The sequence below is a fragment of the Balaenoptera physalus genome (genome assembly GCF_965194825.1).
Source record: "Balaenoptera physalus genome assembly, chromosome: 13".
In the NCBI taxonomy this organism is placed as follows: Eukaryota; Metazoa; Chordata; class Mammalia; order Artiodactyla; family Balaenopteridae; genus Balaenoptera; species Balaenoptera physalus.
Window position 1 is genome coordinate 18166231 of NC_138892.1, and position 20179 is coordinate 18186409.

At 37.4% G+C, this 20179-nt stretch overlaps 1 protein-coding gene and 1 long non-coding RNA gene across 2 annotated transcripts in view; both read right to left on the minus strand.

Moving 5' to 3' along the window:
- Nucleotides 1–14724, minus strand: part of LOC309640621 — a 487501-nt gene extending 472777 nt beyond the window's left edge. Inside the window, exon 1 of the long non-coding RNA XR_014252312.1 lies at nt 12947–14724. This is a non-coding gene — a long non-coding RNA (uncharacterized lncRNA). The remainder of the gene's footprint in view (nt 1–12946) is intronic.
- A 12-nt stretch (nt 14725–14736) lies between these two features.
- LOC309641307 (uncharacterized protein) overlaps nt 14737–20179 on the minus strand; it is a gene marked incomplete at its 5' end in the record, with an annotated part of 80613 nt that continues 75170 nt past the window's right edge. Inside the window, one exon of the mRNA XM_082421159.1 lies at nt 14737–16160. Coding sequence (XP_082277285.1) covers nt 16107–16160 — 54 coding nt within the window. The 3' untranslated portion in view covers nt 14737–16106. The remainder of the gene's footprint in view (nt 16161–20179) is intronic.

Here is a 20179-nt window from a genome sequence, read left to right on the forward strand (position 1 = left end):
CACCACTACCTCCTTTCTTCTGAGCCTAGAAATGAGCTTTCTATCCTAGCTACCATGTCTCTCTCTAGCTGAGTCTCTTCTCTCTTGTTTTATTCCTTTGGAGACTGGGCTGAGACTATAAATGCTTAGGACTCTGCTTCCCCAAGCTACTAGGCCTGAAGATTACCTGTACTTCCTGATCTGGAAGGACTCACTTTCTCGAAGAGCAATGATGATGCTGGGCACTTGATCAGATTCTTAATAATGTTCGACTGCTGAGTCTTTGGGATTTCCTGACCCACGAACAAAAAGCATGACTGCCCTGGTCCTAGGAAGAGGCTATCCACTTTCCTCTACCTACCTTTCTTTCCCCGGGATTTCTAACCATATGCAACTATTTCGCAATGGCTCCTTTCACGGATCTTTATCTTGACTGGTCTCTATATGTTCTTGCCACAGTTTCTGAATACATCTCAATTTATATTTAATTAAAATATTATTTGATATGACCTTCCAGAGAGGAGGCAAATTTGCAAAAATAATAAAGTTACCATAAAACTAGCAAATACTGTACCTGTAACTAGACTCAAGGTTAATAGAAATAATGATGTCAACAATAGGAAACTCAGAGTAATACCAAGGCTATACACTAAAGACTAAAGGTAAATATGATTAGTGCTAGGGGAAAGCCCTGCCTAAACAGTCAAAAAGAGGAATCAACTGGTAAGAGCTTATTAAACAATAAAAACCTCAAGAAAGAAAAATAAAAACCAGACAGAACAGATTAAATAAAATATACAGTCAGCAGATAAAATTTACATATTAAACAGAATCTTACTTGCTTGATCAAGTTCGAGCAAAAAATAAGGAACAGATATAGATTTAAATAACTTCTTTACCTGGAAGAAGTTGAAAAACAAGGGGGAGAATGTAAAAAAAAAAAAAAAGGTTATAACCAACAGTAGAGTCTCTTGCCCACCTTTGTTACTTTCCTCCTCAATCAGCCTTCTCCTCTGAATACTTTCTAGTTCATTTTTATGTAACCCACAAGATACTCCCTGTTGACAGAAAGATATTTAAGAGGGTATTTGAAATCTGTTGATTCTAATCTGTTTTCAGTGATTCACCTGTATGGCTTCATAAAATATATTTTACATGTTTAGTGACTCAGTCTACCCCACTATAAAATGGGTTTAATACTAACCATGTTTAAAAAGGCACTGGAATACTTAATGTTTCCAAAACATCATGTGGTAACCCTGAGAAAAAACACATCCTACTATAGTCAAAGTATTATTTCTTTTTGGGCAAGTAACTTTTAACCAAAAAATCAGTTACAAAAGTCATATGAGCAAGATTACATAAATTTTAATGGCAAAAATCAAAATTTTAAAGATAAGAATCCTTTCTAAGAATGATGGGGTATATGAAAAGGAACTTGAAGGAAAGGGCAAGGAAAGCTATAGCTGGACGACTGCATGGACAAAAGTCAATTCATATTCCAATGCTCATTTTCTAAGACTAAAAATAAAAAGTTCATAACATGAAAGCATGGACTCTTAAGACTTCCTTATCTGCTTAGTTTTAGAAATAAAGCATTTGCAGTTTGTTACCAAAAAAAAAAGTTTTCCAGATTTAGAGAGTAAATCCTACAAGTAAATTATCAAAATTTCAAAATTATCAAAATATGATAATATGTGAAATTTTAGAAAATATACTCCCTAAATTCCAGAGGACACATGACCTCACTTCGACAAACTATTTTGTAGGTTATTTTAAGTCTGATTAAACTTAAGCATTGTTCATCAGTATAAGATTAAAGATCTGTACTGAATATCAGAAGTGCCAGTTTCTAGTGCATTTTTATTCATAAAAGTAGAGAATGGTAAATTTTGTCTGTAAAGTAGACACACTATGGAGAAATGGCAGTGGATCTGGATATCAAGCAGTGGATAAGCTGTAATGAGACATCATTTGCTAATTCCAAATGCATACTTCTTACTTCCCACTGAAACAAAAATCACATTTTCTGAAAAGGTTGGGGGCGGGTGTGTATTTGCCCTTTTTTTTAAAAATTTAATTTTATTTATTTTTTTATACAGCAGGTTCTTATTAGTCATCCATTTTATACACATCAGTGTATACATGTCAATCCCAATCTCCCAATTCATCACACCCCCACCGCTACCCCCCGCCGCTTTCCCCTCTTGGTGTCCATACGTTTGTTCTCTACATCTGGGTCTCAATTTCTGCCCTGCAAACCAGTTCATCTGTACCATTTTTCTAGGTTCCACATATATGCATTAATATATGATATTTCTTTTTCTTTTTCTGACTTACTTCACTCTGTATGGCAGTCTCTAGATCCATCCACATCTCTACAAATGACCCAATTTAGTTCCTTTTCATGGCTGAGTAATATTCCATTGTATATATGTACCACCTCTTCTTTATCCATTCGTCTGTTGATGGGCATTTAGGTTTCTTCCATGACCTCGCTATTGTAAATAGCACAGCAATGAACATTGCAGTGCATGTGTCTTTTTGAATTATGGTTTTCTCTGGGTATATGCCCAGTAGTGGGATTGCTGGGTCATATGGTAATTCTATTTTTAGTTGTTTAAGGAAACTCCATACTGTTCTCCATAGTGGCTGTATCAATTTACATTCACACCAACAGTGCAAGAGGGTTCCCTTTTCTCCACACCCTCTCCAGCATTTGTTGTTTGTAGATTTTCTGATGATGCCCATTCTAACTGGTGTGAGGTGATACCTCATTGTAGTTTTGATTTGCATTTCTCTAATAATTAGTGATGTTGAGCAGCTTTTCATGTGCTTCTTGGCCATCTGTATGTCTTCTTTGGAGAAATGTCTATTTAGGTCTTCTGCCCATTTTTTTTTTTTTTAATGTCTGAAACATTTATATTAACATATTTCCATACATATTTCCATACAAATATAAGATTTTTAGAAATTTCATGTAATATCTGAAACATTTATATTAACATATTTCCATACAAATAACCCAATGAAAGTTTAATATTAGTTGTTTTGTTTGTTTGTTTTTTTATGCTGCAGGTTCTTATTAGGCATCAATTTTATACACATCAGTGTATACATGTCAATCCCAATCGCCCAATTCAGCACACCACCATCCCCACCCCACTGCAGTTTTCCCCCCTTGGTGTCCATATGTCCATTCTCTACATCTGTGTCTCAACTTCTGCCCTGCAAACTGGCTCATCTGTACCATTTTTCTAGGTTCCACATACATGCATTAATATACGATATTTGTTTTTCTCTTTCTGACTTACTTCACTCTGTATGACAGTCTCTAGATCCATCCACTTCTCCACAAATGACTCAATTTCGTTCCTTTTTATGGCTGAGTAATATTCCATTGTATATATGTACCACCTCTTCTTTATCCATTTGTCTGTTGATGGGCATTTAGGTTGCTTCCATGACCTGGCTATTGTAAATAGTGCTGCAATGAACATTCGGGCGCATGTGTCTTTTTGAATTACGGTTTTCTCTGGGTATACGCCCAGTAGTGGGATTGCTGGGTCATATGGTAATTCTATTTTTAGTTGTTTAAGGAACCTCCATATTGTTCTCCATAGTGGCTGTATCAATTTACATTCCCACCAACAGTGCAAGAGGGTTCCCTTTTCTCCACACCCTCTCCAGCATTTGTTGTTTGTAGATTTTCTGATGATGCCCATTCTAACAGGAGTGAGGTGATACCTCATTGTAGTTTTGATTTGCATTTCTCTAATAATTAGTGATGTTGAGCATCTTTTCATGTGCTTCGTGGCCGTCTGTATGTCTTCTTTGGAGAAATGTCTATTTAGGTCTTCTGCCCATTTTTGGATTGGGGTGTTTGTTTCTTTAATATTGAGCTGAATGAGCTGTTTATATATTTTGGAGATTAATCCTTTGTCCGTTGATTCATTTGCAAATATTTTCTCCCATTCTGAGAGTTGTCTTTTCGTCTTGTTTATGGTTTCCTTTGCTGTGCAAAAGCTTTGAAGTTTCATTAGGTCCCATTTGTTTATTTTTGTTTTTATTTCCATTACTCTAGGAGGTGGATCAAAAAAGATCTTGCTGTGATTTATGTCAAAGAGTGTTCTTCCTATGTTTTCCTCTAAGAGTTTTATAGTGTCCAGTCTTATATTTAGGTCTCTAATCCATTTTGAGTTTATTTTTGTGTATGGTGTTAGGGAGTGTTCTAATTTCATTCTTTTACATGTAGCTGTCCAGTTTTCCCAGCACCACTTATTGAAGAGATTGTCTTTTCTCCATTGTATATCTTTGCCTCCTTTGTCATAGATTAGTTGACCATAGGTGCGTGGGTTAATCTCTGGGCTTTCTATCTTGTTCCATTGATCTATGTTTCTGTTTTTGTGCCAGTACCATATTGTCTTGATTACTGTAGCTTTGTAGTATAGTCTGAAGTCAGGGAGTCTGATTCCTCCAGCTCCATTTTTTTGCCTCAAGACTGCTTTGGCTATTCGGGGTCTTTTGTGTCTCCATACAAATTTTAAGATGATTTGTTCTAGCTCCGTAAAAAATGCCATTGGTAATTTGATAGGAATTGCATTGAATCTGTAGATTGCTTTGGGTAGTATACTCATTTTCACAATGTTGATTCTTCCAATCCAAGAACATGGTATATCTCTCCATCTGTTGGTATCATCTTTAATTTCTTTCATCAGTGTCTTATAGTTTTCTGCATACAGGTCTTTTGTCTCCCTAGGAAGGTTTATTCCTAGGTATTTTATTCTTTTTGTTGCAATGGTAAATGGGAGTGTTTCCATAATTTCTCTTTCAGATTTTTCATCATTAGTGTATAGGAATGCAAGAGATTTCTGTGCATTAATTTTGTATCCTGCAACTTTACCATATTCATTAATTAGCTCTAGCAGTTTTCTGGTGGCAGTTTTAGGATTCTCTATGTATAGCATCATGTCATCCGCAAACAGTGACAGTTTTACTTCTTCTTTTCCAATTTGTATTCCTTTTATTTCTTTTTCTTCTCTGATTGCCGTGGCTAGGACTTCCAGAACTATGTTGAATAATAGTGGTGAGAGTGGACATCCTTGTTTCGTTCCTGATCTTAGAGGAAATGCTTTCAGTTTTTCACCATTGAGAATGATGTTTGCTGTGGGTTTGTCATATATGGCCTTTATTATGTTGAGGTAGGTTCCCTCTACGCCCACTTTCTGGAGAGTTTTTATCATAAATGTGTGTTGAATTTTGTCAAAAGCTTTTTCTGCATCTATTGAGATGATCATATGGTTTTTATTCTTCAATTTGTTAATATGGTGTATCACATTGATTGACTTGCGTATACTGAAGAATCCTTGCATCCCTGGGATAAATCCCACTTGATCATGGTGTATGATCCTTTTAATGTGTTGTTGGATTCTGTTTGCTAGTATTTTGTTGAGGATTTTTGCATCTATATTCATCAGTGATATTGGTCTGTAATTTTCTTTTTTTGTAGTGTCTTTGTCTGGTTTTGGTATCAGGGTGATGGTGGCCTCATAGAATGAGTTTGGGAGTGTTCCTTCCTCTGCAATTTTTTGGAAGACTTTGAGAAGGATAGGTGTTAGCTCTTCTCTAAATGTTTGATAGAATTCACCTGTGAAGCCATCTGGTCCTGGACTTTTGTTTGTTGGAAGATTTTTAATCACAGTTTCAGTTTCATTACTTGTGATTGGTCTGTTCATATTTTCTGTTTCTTCCTGATTCAGTCTTGGAAGGTTATACCTTTCTAAAAATTTGTCCATTTCTTCCAGGTTGTCCATTTTATTGGCATAAAGTTGCTTGTAGTAGTCTCTTAGGATGCTTTGTATTTCTGCGGTGTCTGTTGTAACTTCTCCTTTATCATTTCTGATTTTATTGATTTGAGTCCTCTCGCTCTTTTTCTTGATGAGTCTGGCTAATGGCTTATCAATTTTGTTTATCTTCTTAAAGAACCAACTTTTAGTTTTATTGATCTTTGTTATTGTTTTCTTTGTTTCTATTTCATTTATTTCTGCTCTGATCTTTATGATTTCTTTCCTTCTGCTAACTTTGGGTTTTGTTTGTTCTTCTTTCTCTAGTTTCTTTAGGTGTAAGGTTAGATTGTTTACTTGAGATTTTTCTTGTTTCTTTAGGTAGGCTTGTATAGCTATAAACTTCCCTCTTAGAACTGCTTTCGCTGCATCCCATAGGTTTTGGGTCGTCGTGTTTTCATTGTCATTTGTCTCTAGGTATTTTTTTATTTCCTCTTTGATTTCTTCAGTGATCTCTTGGTTATTTAGTAACGTATTCTTTAGCCTCCATGTGTTTGTCTTTTTTACGTTTTTTTCCCTGTAATTCATTTCTAATGTCATAGTGTTGTGGTCAGAAAAGATGCTCGATATGATTTCAGTTTTCTTAAATTTACTGAGGCTTGATTTGTGACCCAAGATGTGATCTATCCTGGAGAATGTTCCGTGCGCACTTGAGAAGAACGTGTAATCTGCTGTTTTTGGATGGAATGTCCTATATATATGAATTAAATCTATCTGGTCTATTGTGTCATTTAAAGCTTCTGTTTCCTTATTTATTTTCATTTTGGATGATCTGTCCATTGGTATAAGTGAGGTGTTAAATTCCCCCACTATGATTGTGTTACTGTCAATTTCCTCCTTTATAGCTGTTAGCAGTTGCCTTATGTATTGAGGTGCTCCTATGTTGGGTGCATATATATTTATAAGTGTTCTATCTTCTGCCTGGATTGATCCCTTGATCATTATGTAGTGTCCTTCCTTGTCTCTTGTAACATTCTCTATTTTAAAGTCTATTTTATCTGATATGAGTATAGCTACTCCAGCTTTCTTTTGATTTCCATTTGCATGGAATATCTTTTTCCATCCCTTCACTTTCAGTCTGTATGTGTCCCTAGGTCTAAAGTGGGTCTCTTGTAGACAGCATATATATGGGTCTTGTTTTTGTATCCATTCAGCCAGTCTATGTCTTTTGGTTGGGGCATTTAATCCATTCACATTTAAGGTAATTATCAATATGTATGTTCCTATGACCAGTTTCTTAATTGTTTTGGGTTTGTTTTTGTAGGTCCTTTTCTTCTCTTGTGTTTCCCACTTAGAGAAGTTCCTTTAGCATTTGTTGTAGAGCTGGTTTGGTGGTGCTGAATTCTCTTAGCTTTTGCTTGTCTGTAAAGCTTTTGATTTCTCCATCAAATCTAAATGAGATCCTTGCCGGGTAGAGTAATCTTGGTTGTAGGTTCTTCCCTTTCATCACTTTAAGTATATCATGCCACTCCCTTCTGGCTTGCAGAGTTTCTGCTGAGAAATCAGCTGTTAACCTTATGGGAGTTCCCTTGTATGTTACTTGTCGTTTTTCCCTTGCTGCTTTCAATAATTTTTCTTTGTCTTTAATTTTTGCCACTTTGATTACTATGTGTCTCAGCGTGTTTCTCCTTGGGTTTATCCTGTATGGGACTCTCTGCGCTTCCTGGACTTGGGTGGCTACTTCCTTTCCCATGTTAGGGAAATTTTCAACTATAATCTCTTCAAATATTTTCTCTGGTCCTTTCTCTCTCTCTTCACCTTCTGGGACCCCTATAATGCGAATGTTGTTGCGTTTAATGTTGTCCCAGAGGTCTCTTAGGCTGTCTTCATTTCTTTTCATTCTTTTTTCTTTAGTCTGTTCTGCAGCAGTGAATTCCACCATTCTCTCTTCCAGGTCACTTATCCGTTCTTCTGCCTCAGTTATTCTGCTATTGACTCCTTCTAGTGTAGTTTTCATTTCAGTTATTGTATTGGTCATCTCTGTTTGTTCTTTAATTCTTCTAGGTCTTTGTTAATCATTTCTTGCATCTTCTCAATCTTTGCCTCCATTCTTATTCCGAGGTCCTGGATCATCTTCACTATCATTATTCTGAATTCTTTTTCTGGAAGGTTGCCTATCTCCACTTCATTTAGTTGTTTTTCTCGGGTTTTTTCTTGTTCCTTCATCTGGTACATAGCCCTCTGCCTTTTCATCTTGTCTATCTTTCTGTAACTGTGGTTTTTGGTCCACAGGCTGCAGGATTGTAGTTTTTCTTGCTTCTGCTGTCTGCCCTCTGGTGTTTGAGGCTATCTAAGAGGCTTGATGGGAGGCTCTCTCTGCCCATTTTTTGATTGGGTTGTTTGTTTTTTTAATATTGAACTGCATGAGCTGCTTATATATTTTGGAGATTAATCCTTTCTCCATTGATTCGTTTGCAAATACTTTCTCCCATTCTGAGGGTTGTCTTTTCGTCTTGCTTGTAGTTTCCTTTGCTTTGCAAAAGCTTTTAAGTTTCAGTAGGTCCCATTTGTTTATTTTTGTTATTATTTCCATTACTCTAGGAGGTGGATCAAAAAAGATCTTGCTGTGATTTATGTCATAGGAAGAGTGTTTAAACATAGGAAGAGTGTTCTTCCTATGTTTTCCTCTAAGAGTTTTATAGTGTCCAAGCTTACATTTAGGTCTCTAGTCCATTTTATTTTTGTGCATGGTGTTAAGGAGTGTTCTAATTTCCTTCTTTTACATGTAGCTGTCCAGTATTCCCAGCACCACTTATTGAAGAGACTGTCTTTTCTCCATTGTATATCCTTGCCACCTTTGTCATAGATTAGTTGACCATAGGTGCCTGAGTTTATCTCTGGGCTTTCTATCCTGTTCCACTGATTTATATTTCTGTTTTTGTGCCAGTACCATATTGTCTTGATTACTGTAGCTTTCTTTGTAGTATAGTCTGAAGTCAGGGAGTCTGATTCCTCCAGCTCCGTTTTTTACCCTCAAGACTGCTTTGGCTATTCGGGGTCTTTTGTGTCTCCGTACAAACTTTAAGATTTTTTGTTCTAGTTTGGTAAAAATTCCATTAGTAATTTGATAGGGATTGCATTGAATCTGTAGATTGCTTTGGGTAGTATAGTCATTTTCATGATATTGATTCTTCCAATCCAAGAACATGGTATATCTCTCCATCTGTTTGTATCATCTTTAATTTCTTTCATCAGTGTCTTATAGTTTTCTGCATACAGGTCTTTTGTCTCCCTAGGTAGGTTTATTCCTAGGTATTTTTTTCTTTTTGTTGCAATGGTAAATGGGAGTGTTTCCTTAATTTCTCTTTCAGATTTTTCATCATTAGTGTATAGGAATGCAAGAGATTTCTGTGCATTACTTTTGTATCCTGCAATTTTACCATATTCACTGATTAGCTCTAGTAGTTTTCTGGTGGCAGCTTTAGGATTCTCTATGTATAGTATCATGTCATCTGCAAACAGCTATAGTTTCACTTCTTCTTTTCCAATTTGTATTGCATTTATTTGTTTTTCTTCTCTGATTGCTGTGGCTAGGACTTCCAAAACTATGTTGAATAACACTGGTAAGAGTGGACATCCTTGTCTCATTCCTGATCTTAGAGGAAATGCTTTCAGTTTTTCACCATTGAGAATGAGTTTCAATTTCATTACTTGTGATTGGTCTGTTCATATTTTCTATTTCTTCCTGGTTCAGTCTTGGAAGTTTATACCTTTCTAAGAATTTGTCCATTTCTTCCAGGTTGTCCATTTTATTGGCATAGAGTTGCTTGTAGTAGTCGCTTAGGATGCTTTGTATTTCTGTGGTGTCTGTTGTAACTTCTTTTTCATTTCTAATTTTATTGATTTGAGTCCTCTCCCTCTTTTTCTTGATGAGTCTGGCTAATGGTTTATGAATTTTGTTTATCTTCTCAAAGAACCATCTTTTAGTTGTATTGATCTTTGCTATTGTTTTATTCATTTCTATTTCATTTATTTCTGCTCTGATCTTTATGATTTCTTTCCTTCTACTAACTTTGGGTTTTCTTTGTTCTTCTTTCTCTAGTTCCTTTAGGTGTAAGGTTAGATTGTTTATTTGAGATTTTTCTTGTTTCTTGAGGTAGGCTTGTATAGCTATAAACTTCCCTCTTAGAACTGCTTTTGCTGCATCCCATAGGTTTTGAATCATCGTATTTTCATTGTCATTTGTCTCTAGGTATTTTTTGATTTCCTCTTTGATTTCTTCAGTGCTCTCTTGGTTATTTAGTAACGTATTGTTTAACCTCCATGTGTTGGTGTTTTTTACGTTTTTTTCCCTGTAATTCATTTCTAATCTCATACCGTTGTGGTCAGAAAAGATGCTTGATATGATTTCAGTTTTCTTAAATTTACTGAGGCTTGATTTGTGACCCAAGATGTGATCTATCCTGGAGAATGTTCCGTGCACACTTGAGAAGAAAGTGTAATCTGCTGTTTTTGGATGGAATGTCCTGTAAATATCAATTAAATCTATCTGGTCTATTGTGTCATTTAAAGCTTGTGTTTTCTTGTTAATTTTCTGTTTGGATGATCTGTGCATTGGTGTAAGTGAGGTGTTAAGGTCTCCCACTATTATTATGTTACTGTTTATTTCCTCTTTTATAGCTGTTAGCAGTTGCCTTATGTATTGAGGTGCTCCTATGTTGGGTGCATATATATTTATAATTGTTATATCTTCTTCTTGGGTTGATCCCTTGATTATCATGTAGTGTCCTTCCTTGTCTCTTGTAACATTCTTTATTCTAAAGTCTATTTTATCTGATATGAGTATTGCTACTCCAGCTTTCTTTTGATTGCCATTTGCATGGAATATCTTTTTCCATCCCCTCACTTTCAGTCTGAATGTGTCCCTAGGTCGGAAGTGGGTCTGTTGTAGACAGCATATATATGGGTCTTGTTTTTGTATCCATTCAGCAAGCCTGTGTCTTTTGGTTGGAGCATTTAATCCATTCACGTTTAAGGTAATTATCGATATGTATGTTCCTATGACCATTTTCTTAATTGTTTTGGGTTTGTTTTTGTAGGTCCTTTTCTTCTCGTGTTTCCCACTTAAAGAAGTTCCTTTAGCATTTGTTGTAGAGCTGGTTTGGTGTTGCCGAATTCTCTTAGCTTTTGCTTGTCTGTAAAGCTTTTGATTTCTCCATCGAATCTGAATGAGATCCTTGCTGAGTAGAGTAATTTTGGTTGTAGCTTCTTCCCTTTCATCACTTTAAGTATATCATGCCACTCCCTTCTGGCTTGTAGAGTTTCTGCTGAGAAATCACCTGTAACCTTATGGGAGTTCCCTTGTATGTTATTTGTTGTTTTTCCCTTGCTGCTTTCAATAATTTTTGTCTTTAATCTTTGCCAATTTGATTACTATGTGTCTCGGCGTGTTTCTCCGTGGGTTTATCCTGCCTGGGACTCTCTGTGCTTCGTGCACTTGAGTGGCTATTTCCTTTCCCATGTTAGGGAAGTTTTCGACTATAATCTCTTCAAATATTTTCTCGGTTCCTTTCTCTCTCTCTTCTCCTTCTGGGATCCGTATAATGCAAATGTTGTTGCGTTTAATGTTGTCCCCGAGGTCTCTTAGGCTGTCTTCATTTCTTTTCATTCTTTTTTCTTTATTCTGTTCCACAGCAGTGAATTCCACCATTGTGTCTTCCAGGTCACTTATCCGTTCTTCTGCCTCAGTTATTCTGCTATTGACTCCTTCTAGTGTATTTTTCATTTCAGTTATTGTGTTGTTCATGTCTGTTTGTTTGTTCTTTAATTCTTCTAGGTCTTTGTTAAACATTTCTTGCATCTTCTCGACCTTTGCCTCCATTCTTTTTCCGAGGTCCTGGATCATCTTCACTATCATTATTCTGAATTCTTTTTCTGGAAGGTTGCCTATCTCCACTTCATTTAGTTGTTTTTCTCGGGTTTTGTCTTGTTCCTTCATGGTGTACATAGCCCTCTGCCTTTTAATCTTGTCTGTCTTTCTGTGAATGTGGTTTTTGATCCACAGCCTGCAGGATTGTAGTTCTTCTTGCTTCTGCTGTCTGCCCTTTGGTGGATGAGGCTATCTCAGAGGCTTGTGCAAGTTTCCTGATGGGAGGGACTGGTGGTGGGTAGAGCTGGGTGTTGCTCTGGTGGGAAGAGCTCAGTAAAACTTTAATCCACTCGTCTGCTGATGGGTGGGGCTGGGTTCCCTCCCTGTTGGTTGTTTGGCCTGAGGCACCCCAACACTGGAGGCTACCCGGGCTCTTTGGTGGGGCTAATGGTGGACTCTGGGAGGGCTCATGCCAAGGAGTACTTCCCAGAACTTCTGCTGCCAGTCTCCTTGTCCTCATGGTGAGACACAGCCACCCCCCGCCTCTGCAGGAGACCCTCCAACACTAGCAGGTAGGTCTGGTTCAGTCTCCTGTGGGGTCACTGCTCCTTCCCCTGGGTCGGTCCCGATGCGCACACTACTTTGTGTGTGCCCTCCAACAGTGGAGTCTCTGTTTCCCCCAGTCCTGTCAAAGTCCTGCAATCAAATCCCAGTAGCCTTCAAAGTCTGATTCTCTAGGAGGTCCTCCTCCTGTTACCGGACCCCCAGTTTGGGAAGCCTGACGTGGGGCTCAGAACCTTCACTCCAGTGGGTGGACTTCTGGGGTATAAGTGTTCTCCAGTTTGTGAGTCACCCACCCAGCAGTTATGGGATTTGATTTTATTGTGATTGCGCCCCTCCTACCATCTCACTGTGACTTCTTCTTTGTCTTTGGATGTGGGGTATCTTGTTTGGTGAGTTCCAGTATCTTCCTGTCGATGACTGTTCAGCAGTTAGTTGTGATTCCAGTGCTCTCGCAAGAGGGAGTGAGAGCACGTCCTTCTCCTCCGCCATCTTGAACCAATCTCCTATCTTTGTCCTTTAAAACCCAGACTTCGGGGCTTCCCTGGTGGCGCGGTGGTTGAGAATCTGCCTGCCAATGCAGGGGACACGGGTTCGAGCCCTGGGCTGGGAAGATCCCACATGCCGTGGAGCAATTGGGCCCGTGAGCCACAACTACTGAGCCTGTGCGTCTGGAGCCTATGCTCCGCAACAAGAGAGGCCGCGATAGTGAGAGGCCTGCGCACCGCAATGAAGAGTGGCCCCTGCTTGCCACAACTAGAGAAAGCCCTCGCACAGAAACAAAGACCCAACACAGCCATAAATAAAAATAAATAAATAAATAAATTTTAAAAAGACTAAAAAAAAAAAAAAAAAAACCCAAACTTCACAGTAGTATCACAGTAGGACGTGTTATGCAACAAGCAGGAAACTAACTTCATGTAGAAGTTAATTTCCTTGTGGGAAATTCCCAATTTGAATTAATGCGTTACTCATCCTAGAGAGAAATATGAATTAATCAGGCCAAGTACAAATATAAAAACAAAGTTTTGCCACTCTGACTCACTCACATCACAAGTGCTAAATGAGATGATAAAAATCAAAACTTAAGGAAATAACCTGGGGGAAATTCTATTCCAAGGTAATTTTTTTTTAATGAATGTGAACAGCCAAGTATATAAGTTGTACCCCCCTCAGAAGAAAATCACTGTTTTTACCAGGAGAGGCACCTAACCATCCTTCATGGCCAAGACATTGAAAATTCATTTCCATATTAATTGGCACAAATCTGAAAACAGCTTATATATTTTATATTCTGAAAAGCTAAGGAACTGTTATGTGCCAAGGTAAAACCAGAGGATATTTGTCCAGAAGGCCTGGCATATCCAGAAATTATTCAGATAGTGACATTAAATTATTCAGATAATGACATTAAAGTTGCCAGAATAATTATACATTTTAATAAGTGTGCAAATACCTACCACACTGTGTAGGAAAAGTTCATCATTCCCAGAGTACAGTTAATTAAGTAAAACTGCTAAATAAATGGCAAGGCTTTACCTTTTCAGACACAGGGCAGAGAGCTGAGAAATGAGGAAGTCAGGAGAATTCAGGGATAAGATAGTAGGAATGAGAGTAATTACAGGTCAAGGAGATCTGCGATTGTCGGGAACACACAATCTGACTGCCTATTACTAGCAGCAACCCTGACCACACTAGCCCAACACTTCATTGCAGAACTAGAGCAGAGTCAAAATTGGAACTTTCTAATTCTTTACTAGTGTTTTAAAATATAAAACTAGAGTGACCAAATAGTGCCTGGCACATGGTAGGCACACAATGGTGGTTGTTATTAATAAAAGCGTACACTGTAGGCTTCCAAGTGCTTTCACATAGACTTGAAACCATCTGGGCCTCATAATAAAGCTGTGTATTTTACAGATATAGTAGATAAGGTGGCATTGTCATCCTCATTCTGTTGTTGAGGAAACTGAGATTTACGGAAAGAGAACTGAGGTCTTTTCAGTCCAGGTGTTCCTTCTGCTGTACCACCGTGAGCATGGAGCTATGAAAGGAGAGGCTAGACTAGAATAAGAAACCTCTTTTTAACAGGATCAGTTGTGCTTGGAATAGAGACAGATATTTGTTGACTGCCATTTAACCAAGGCTCAGAATTGATGGAAGGAAGATCACCATCCCAGGTCTTAAGTCTTGATAGGAAAACAGGAAGAGCAAGTAGTTCTCTTATTTAATCAACACTTTAATAGCATTTACTATGTACCAGGCATGTTCTATGGCTTTTTACAAATATTTACTAATTTTATCCTCACAACAAAGTTCTGAGATAGGTACTATTATTATCCATATTTTACAGATGAGGAAACTGAGGCACAATAGGCATATAACTTAACCAAGGTCGCATGGCTAATAGGACACAGAACCAAGATCCAAACTCTGACTTCAGAGTTCAGGTTCTTAACCTTATTTGGTAACAGAGAAGATTAGACAACCACATAATTTCAGAACTAAAAGGAATCTCAATCATCAACTAGTCTCAGCCCTTCATTTTAAGGATTAAACAAGCGAGAGGAATCTCAAAAGATCACCAGAGCTAGATAATTGAGCCCCCAGAGGGTCAGAATCATACAACAGGTTTCTAATACCCAGCCCTCTTTTAAATTCTCTACCATTTACTGCTTATACTAATCATTTAGAAGTTAGCATGGGTTATCTTAGATCATTTTTCTTTCTAAACATATGTTCTGCCTTCTCAGTTTGAATAAACCCCCTAGGGATGGGACCTATACCTCCTACCTCTTGGCAACCCTACTCCCAATATGATGTCCCACACAAAAGGCATCATGATGACATTAATAGGGATGAAGCCTCAGGTGACAATGAAGCAGACTATGTTCAGGTGAAAAACAAAGATGAAAGGTTCTGCCTACTTGAAGTGTTTCCACTGCTTGCCTGCCTTCCCTTTGTTCTTATTTGGAAAAAGAGAAACACACACACAGACACACACACACACACACACACACACAGAGTCAAAAAAACCTGTCTCTACGTAAGGTTTCCAGAATGAAAAGGCTTCTGAATTCAACCTCTCTGAGAACTGGAAAGTAAGTCAAGAGATAGACAAGCTGAGGGAAAACTGAACTTAATAAATTACCTGGACAGATAGCCAGTTATGTTTACTTAAGAGTCCATCGTGTCTAGTCCTAGAGCTACCCAGAGTATAATTTAAAGCTAAACTTCAGTGATATTTAAATGCCCTCAACCTTCCTGTTAAGCACCTGATCAAGTTTGTCTTTAAATCCTCAATTTCAATCTGTGGTTAAATCGAGGTGGATTAAACCAGTCCTCCCCATGGCTGTGATCACTGACCTTTTCTCTCAATAATCTAAGATCATGAACCAAGTAGGAAACACAGTTCATTCTCTGCCCATAATAAACCAGAGCATAAAGAGATATTTATCCAAATTCGGAGTACCTTAAGTAACAGCTCCTTAGGATATAGTCTCTATAGACGTGCCTAAAAGGGAAGCAAATCACCTGGTTTGGTAACTCCCCTACCTAATCTTCCCTGACCTTGACTACCTGACGACATCTAGCATTTTGCAAAAGCTCAGAAAAAGATTACTCAAGTAATATTTTGTTCTCATATCAACACTCTCCAAGTACTCTGAAGCAAGTTACACCTACACACACCCCCTTCCTAGGGTGAAATCCAATTGTTTACACCTGAGCTCGAAAAGTCTGTCAAATTTCTATCATTCAACAATTTGTCACCACCTGCCGAGGTTAAAGCCTTACCTCAGTACAGCGCTTGCACGTGGACTTGCTGAGGGTGACCGCAGGGTGGCTGTCGATCCAGGCCTGCAGCTGGGCGCTGGGCCCTGTGAGGGCTGTGCTGGTGGACCCTGAGTGACCACTCACCCCGGTGGTTGAGCTTTCTGGAGAAGCTGGACTAAAGAGATGATCCTTAGCTACAATAGAAGCAAAGACGGTAATTATCAGAAGGAAAAACACGATGATGCATTTTCTAATATCAGGTTCGCTCAAAAAGCCTTACAACTTCAGCCCCAGCAGCCAAACTAAGGGATCTGAGGAAGGACTCCAGCGCGGACTACACATTTAGCTCTGTCATCTGACTGGAGACTTCTGGCAACTCATTCGATATTCCCAACTCTCTTTTTTTAAATTTTTTAAAATTTACTTATTTTAAAATTTATTTTTGGCTGCATTGGGTCCTCGTTGCTGCACGCGGTCTTTCTCTAGTTGTGGCGAGCGGGGGCTACTCTTCGTTGCGGTGCGTGGGCTTCTCATTGCGGTGGCTTCTCTTGTTATGGACCATGGGCTCTAGGCGCGTGGGCTTCAGTAGTTGCGGGGCATGGGCTCAGTAGTTGTGGCTCACGGGCTCTAGAGCACATGCTCAGTAGTTGTGGAGCATGGGCTTAGCTGCTCCACGGCATGTAGGATCTTCTCAGACCAGGGATTGAACCCATGTCCCTTGCACTGGCAGGCGGATTCTTAACCACTGCACCACCAGGGAATTCCCAGAAGCTTTAAATTTTGATAAAGTCCAATTTATCTATTTTTCCTTGTACTTTTGATGTAATATCTAAGAAATCATTGTCTAATCCGAAGTCACAAAGGTTTTACTCCTATAATTTTCCCCTAAGAGTTTTATAGTTTTAGCTCTTACATTTGGTACTATGATCCATTTTGAGTTAATCTTTGTGTATGGTGTGAGGAAGGGGTCCAACTTCATTCTTTTGCATGTAGATATCCAGTTTCCCAGTACCATTTGTTGAAAAGATTATTCTTTCCCTATTGAAATGCCTTGGCACCTCTGTCGAAAATCCACTGACTATAAATGTAAGGGTAGAGCCCATGATTTTAACTAGTATGCTATACTGTTACCGCACCTAGACTGATATTTAAACAAAGTGTTAACAAAATCAGCTAATCCCAAGAAAAGTTAACAATAGTTCTCTCTGCTAAGCTGGACTTGCACTTTTCATCATATACTCTTTTACACTATGTGTTTTAAAACATGAATATGTATTATTTTCATAAAAAGTTTTTAAAAGCTCGTCAATTATAAATTTTAAAAGCTAACCCCTCTTATATACTGTCAAAACAGGGTCAACAACTAAGAGACTTTTTTAATGTACTAGACATTCAAATATTACTAACACCTGAAATATAGATAGAAAGGTGAAAAGGGATCTAGAAATCCTCTTATCTCTGAAATATGAAGAATGGATGCTTCTTAAAGAAAAACTAAAATCCAGCCAATTAGTTATAGGATCCCAAAAGAGCAACTGGGTTTTGTATTCGTGGCAGAATATTCCAGATCAGACTATATACCCTTAGTATCTGTCCTCCATAAGCTTGTAGTCTAAGATAGGCTTCTCAACCCTTATTTGTGTCAGAATCACCTGGGTTCTCTAGGTCTCACTCTTGACCTACTGAATCAGAATCGCAAGCCATGGGGCCCAAGCATGTATATTTATGTATGTGTATGTATATATGTATGTATGTGCACACAAATAAATATACATATATTTTAAATGTTCACTGGGTATGTACACTCCTAATTAAGAACTACTGAACTAAGGCAACGTGACACATGACTACAGACTAACAAATGATACTTGGAAAATTTTTAATTAAGCTCTGGTTTTCATTTTGCTTATTTTAGAAGGCAAAGTGGAAATAAGGATTCTTAGTAGTAACATCTCATAGAAAGAGAATCACAGGATATGAGCATGGGAAAGACATTTGGGGTCACTAGGCTAACCAATTCGTTCTACTGATGAGGAAACTGAAGTCCAGACAGGTAATTAATTGGCGTTAGAGTCAGGGCTACCACACAAGCCTCGTGATTCCATTATGCCTTACTGAATCCTTTGATTTCACAGATGACTGACTCTAAAAGAAGATGACAATTCCTTACAAAACATCTATGCTAAGGGCCCCACCCTCCTATTAAGCTCAGATATTTGCCAATACACAGAACACAGTACTAAGCACCATTACAAGGAAAGGAATATCTTCCGTAATCAAAAAGAGCTGCAATCTTACTGGGGACAGACTATTTACCAAAAATAAAAATAAGCCAACAGATGGATAAATAAATAATAAGAGATTGCACAACTAATCAAAATCATCAGAATTTTTCCCTAAATACCACCTCTAACAAAAAAGGCAAATAAAATTTAGTTAACAATTTTATCATTTGTTTCCAAATTCCCCCCCTCAATTTTGAAATAAAATTTGAAACAGCACTGAAAGAAATATATTAAATGTTGCAAGAACTACACAGGACCAGTTGGTCAGAAAAACTCAGGTAAAATTGTAATTATAAGTTTCTTTTATTTTGCCCCAACTCTTCTGCCTAATATCAATTCCTGAAATGTTTAGATCCATCAAGTACCTACTATCCACTTATAAAAAGTCTAAAGGGTAATAATATAAAATATGCTCCATACTTAAACATTTACAAGAATTATGTACATCAGCAAAAGAGACTGGATAGCACAGAAATAGACAAATATAGAATAATTTATGATAAAAGATATCACAAAACAATAAAGAGAGAATGTATTTTTTTAAATAGTATAGTAATGATGGCTTGATAATTTGGAAAAAAGTTTTTTCCCTTATCTCTTGCTATATAACAAAGCATGTTAAATGGAACTTTTACCAGATCTCTGAGGCAATAACTTCCTAAGCTTAGAAGTAAATACAAAGGAAAAGAGCAACAGATTACACTGCAAAATAATAATAATAATAAGGTTTTTAAGGCAAAAGAGTAGCTTATGGAAAATATTTACATTTAAAAAAAAGAACAAAACAACAACAACAAAAAAAACCTCAAGCAAATTGGTGAGGAAACAGCAGTACCACAAATGATAAAATGAATAAGAACAGGAATTCTTTAATTCATTAGAAATTTAATTCATTAGAAAGAAAAGAGCAAACCTAGAATAAAAAGGTGTATTCATTTTATTTTTATTTCATAATCAGAAATGCAGATTAAAGCAATGAAGTATCATTTCTTACATATTAAAAATGGAATTCCCATTGGTGGTAAATGTACATTGAGAAGAGTCCATGGATATAAGGGGGTATGTAAATAAGCTATTACTATTCTTTTGGAAAACAATTTGAAAATGTGGATCAAAAACCACTAAAATGGCCGTATCTTTTAACCCAGCATTCTCACTTGTGGGAATTTATCTTAAAAAAAAATCTAAAATAATGAAAACATTATATTCACAAAAATGATCCCCACCTCCTAGTCTTCTCACAAAAGCTTTCAGTACTTTTTATTAATATACCTAGTATCACCTAGTTAATGGAAAACTTCCAAATTCCTTTTCGATACAAGTTCTACAACTTTAGGAGTAATCATGTTAACTTCCTGTAAAATCCAATGGAACAAAATAGGCCACTGACCTAACACTCTCCACTCCCTATCTCCTGAATGTGTGTATCACCTTTCTAGAGACAGGGACAAAGTTATATCTTGTTTTAGCTGCCTTTCTCCCTCCAAAGGCTATAAGGCTATATCACAAACAGATTCTATCCCTACTCTCTAGCCTACTTCACCTCTTTCTATTCCCAGTCCTCAATCCCCTCTTTTTCTCTAATTAGTCCCAACAGTTTAATCACAGTATAAACTGTATATTGTACAGTTTAGTAAAAAATTAGAAATAACAGATGTCCCACACTAGGAGAATGACTAAATTATAGCAGCTGTCTTTTTCAATAATTTTAATGGCTGCATACTATTCAAGATTCAAAACAATATAGAAATGGTTTGACATAATGATAATTAAAAGGGAACAGAATACCAAATCCTATGTACTGTAGTTTTGCAATTATGTGAAACTCTGCATGTAGGAATCCTGAAAAGGAATCTGCAAAATGGTTATACGAGTTGTACTGGCATGACAGGATTGCAAATGGCTTTTCCTTTCTTGTATTTCTCAAA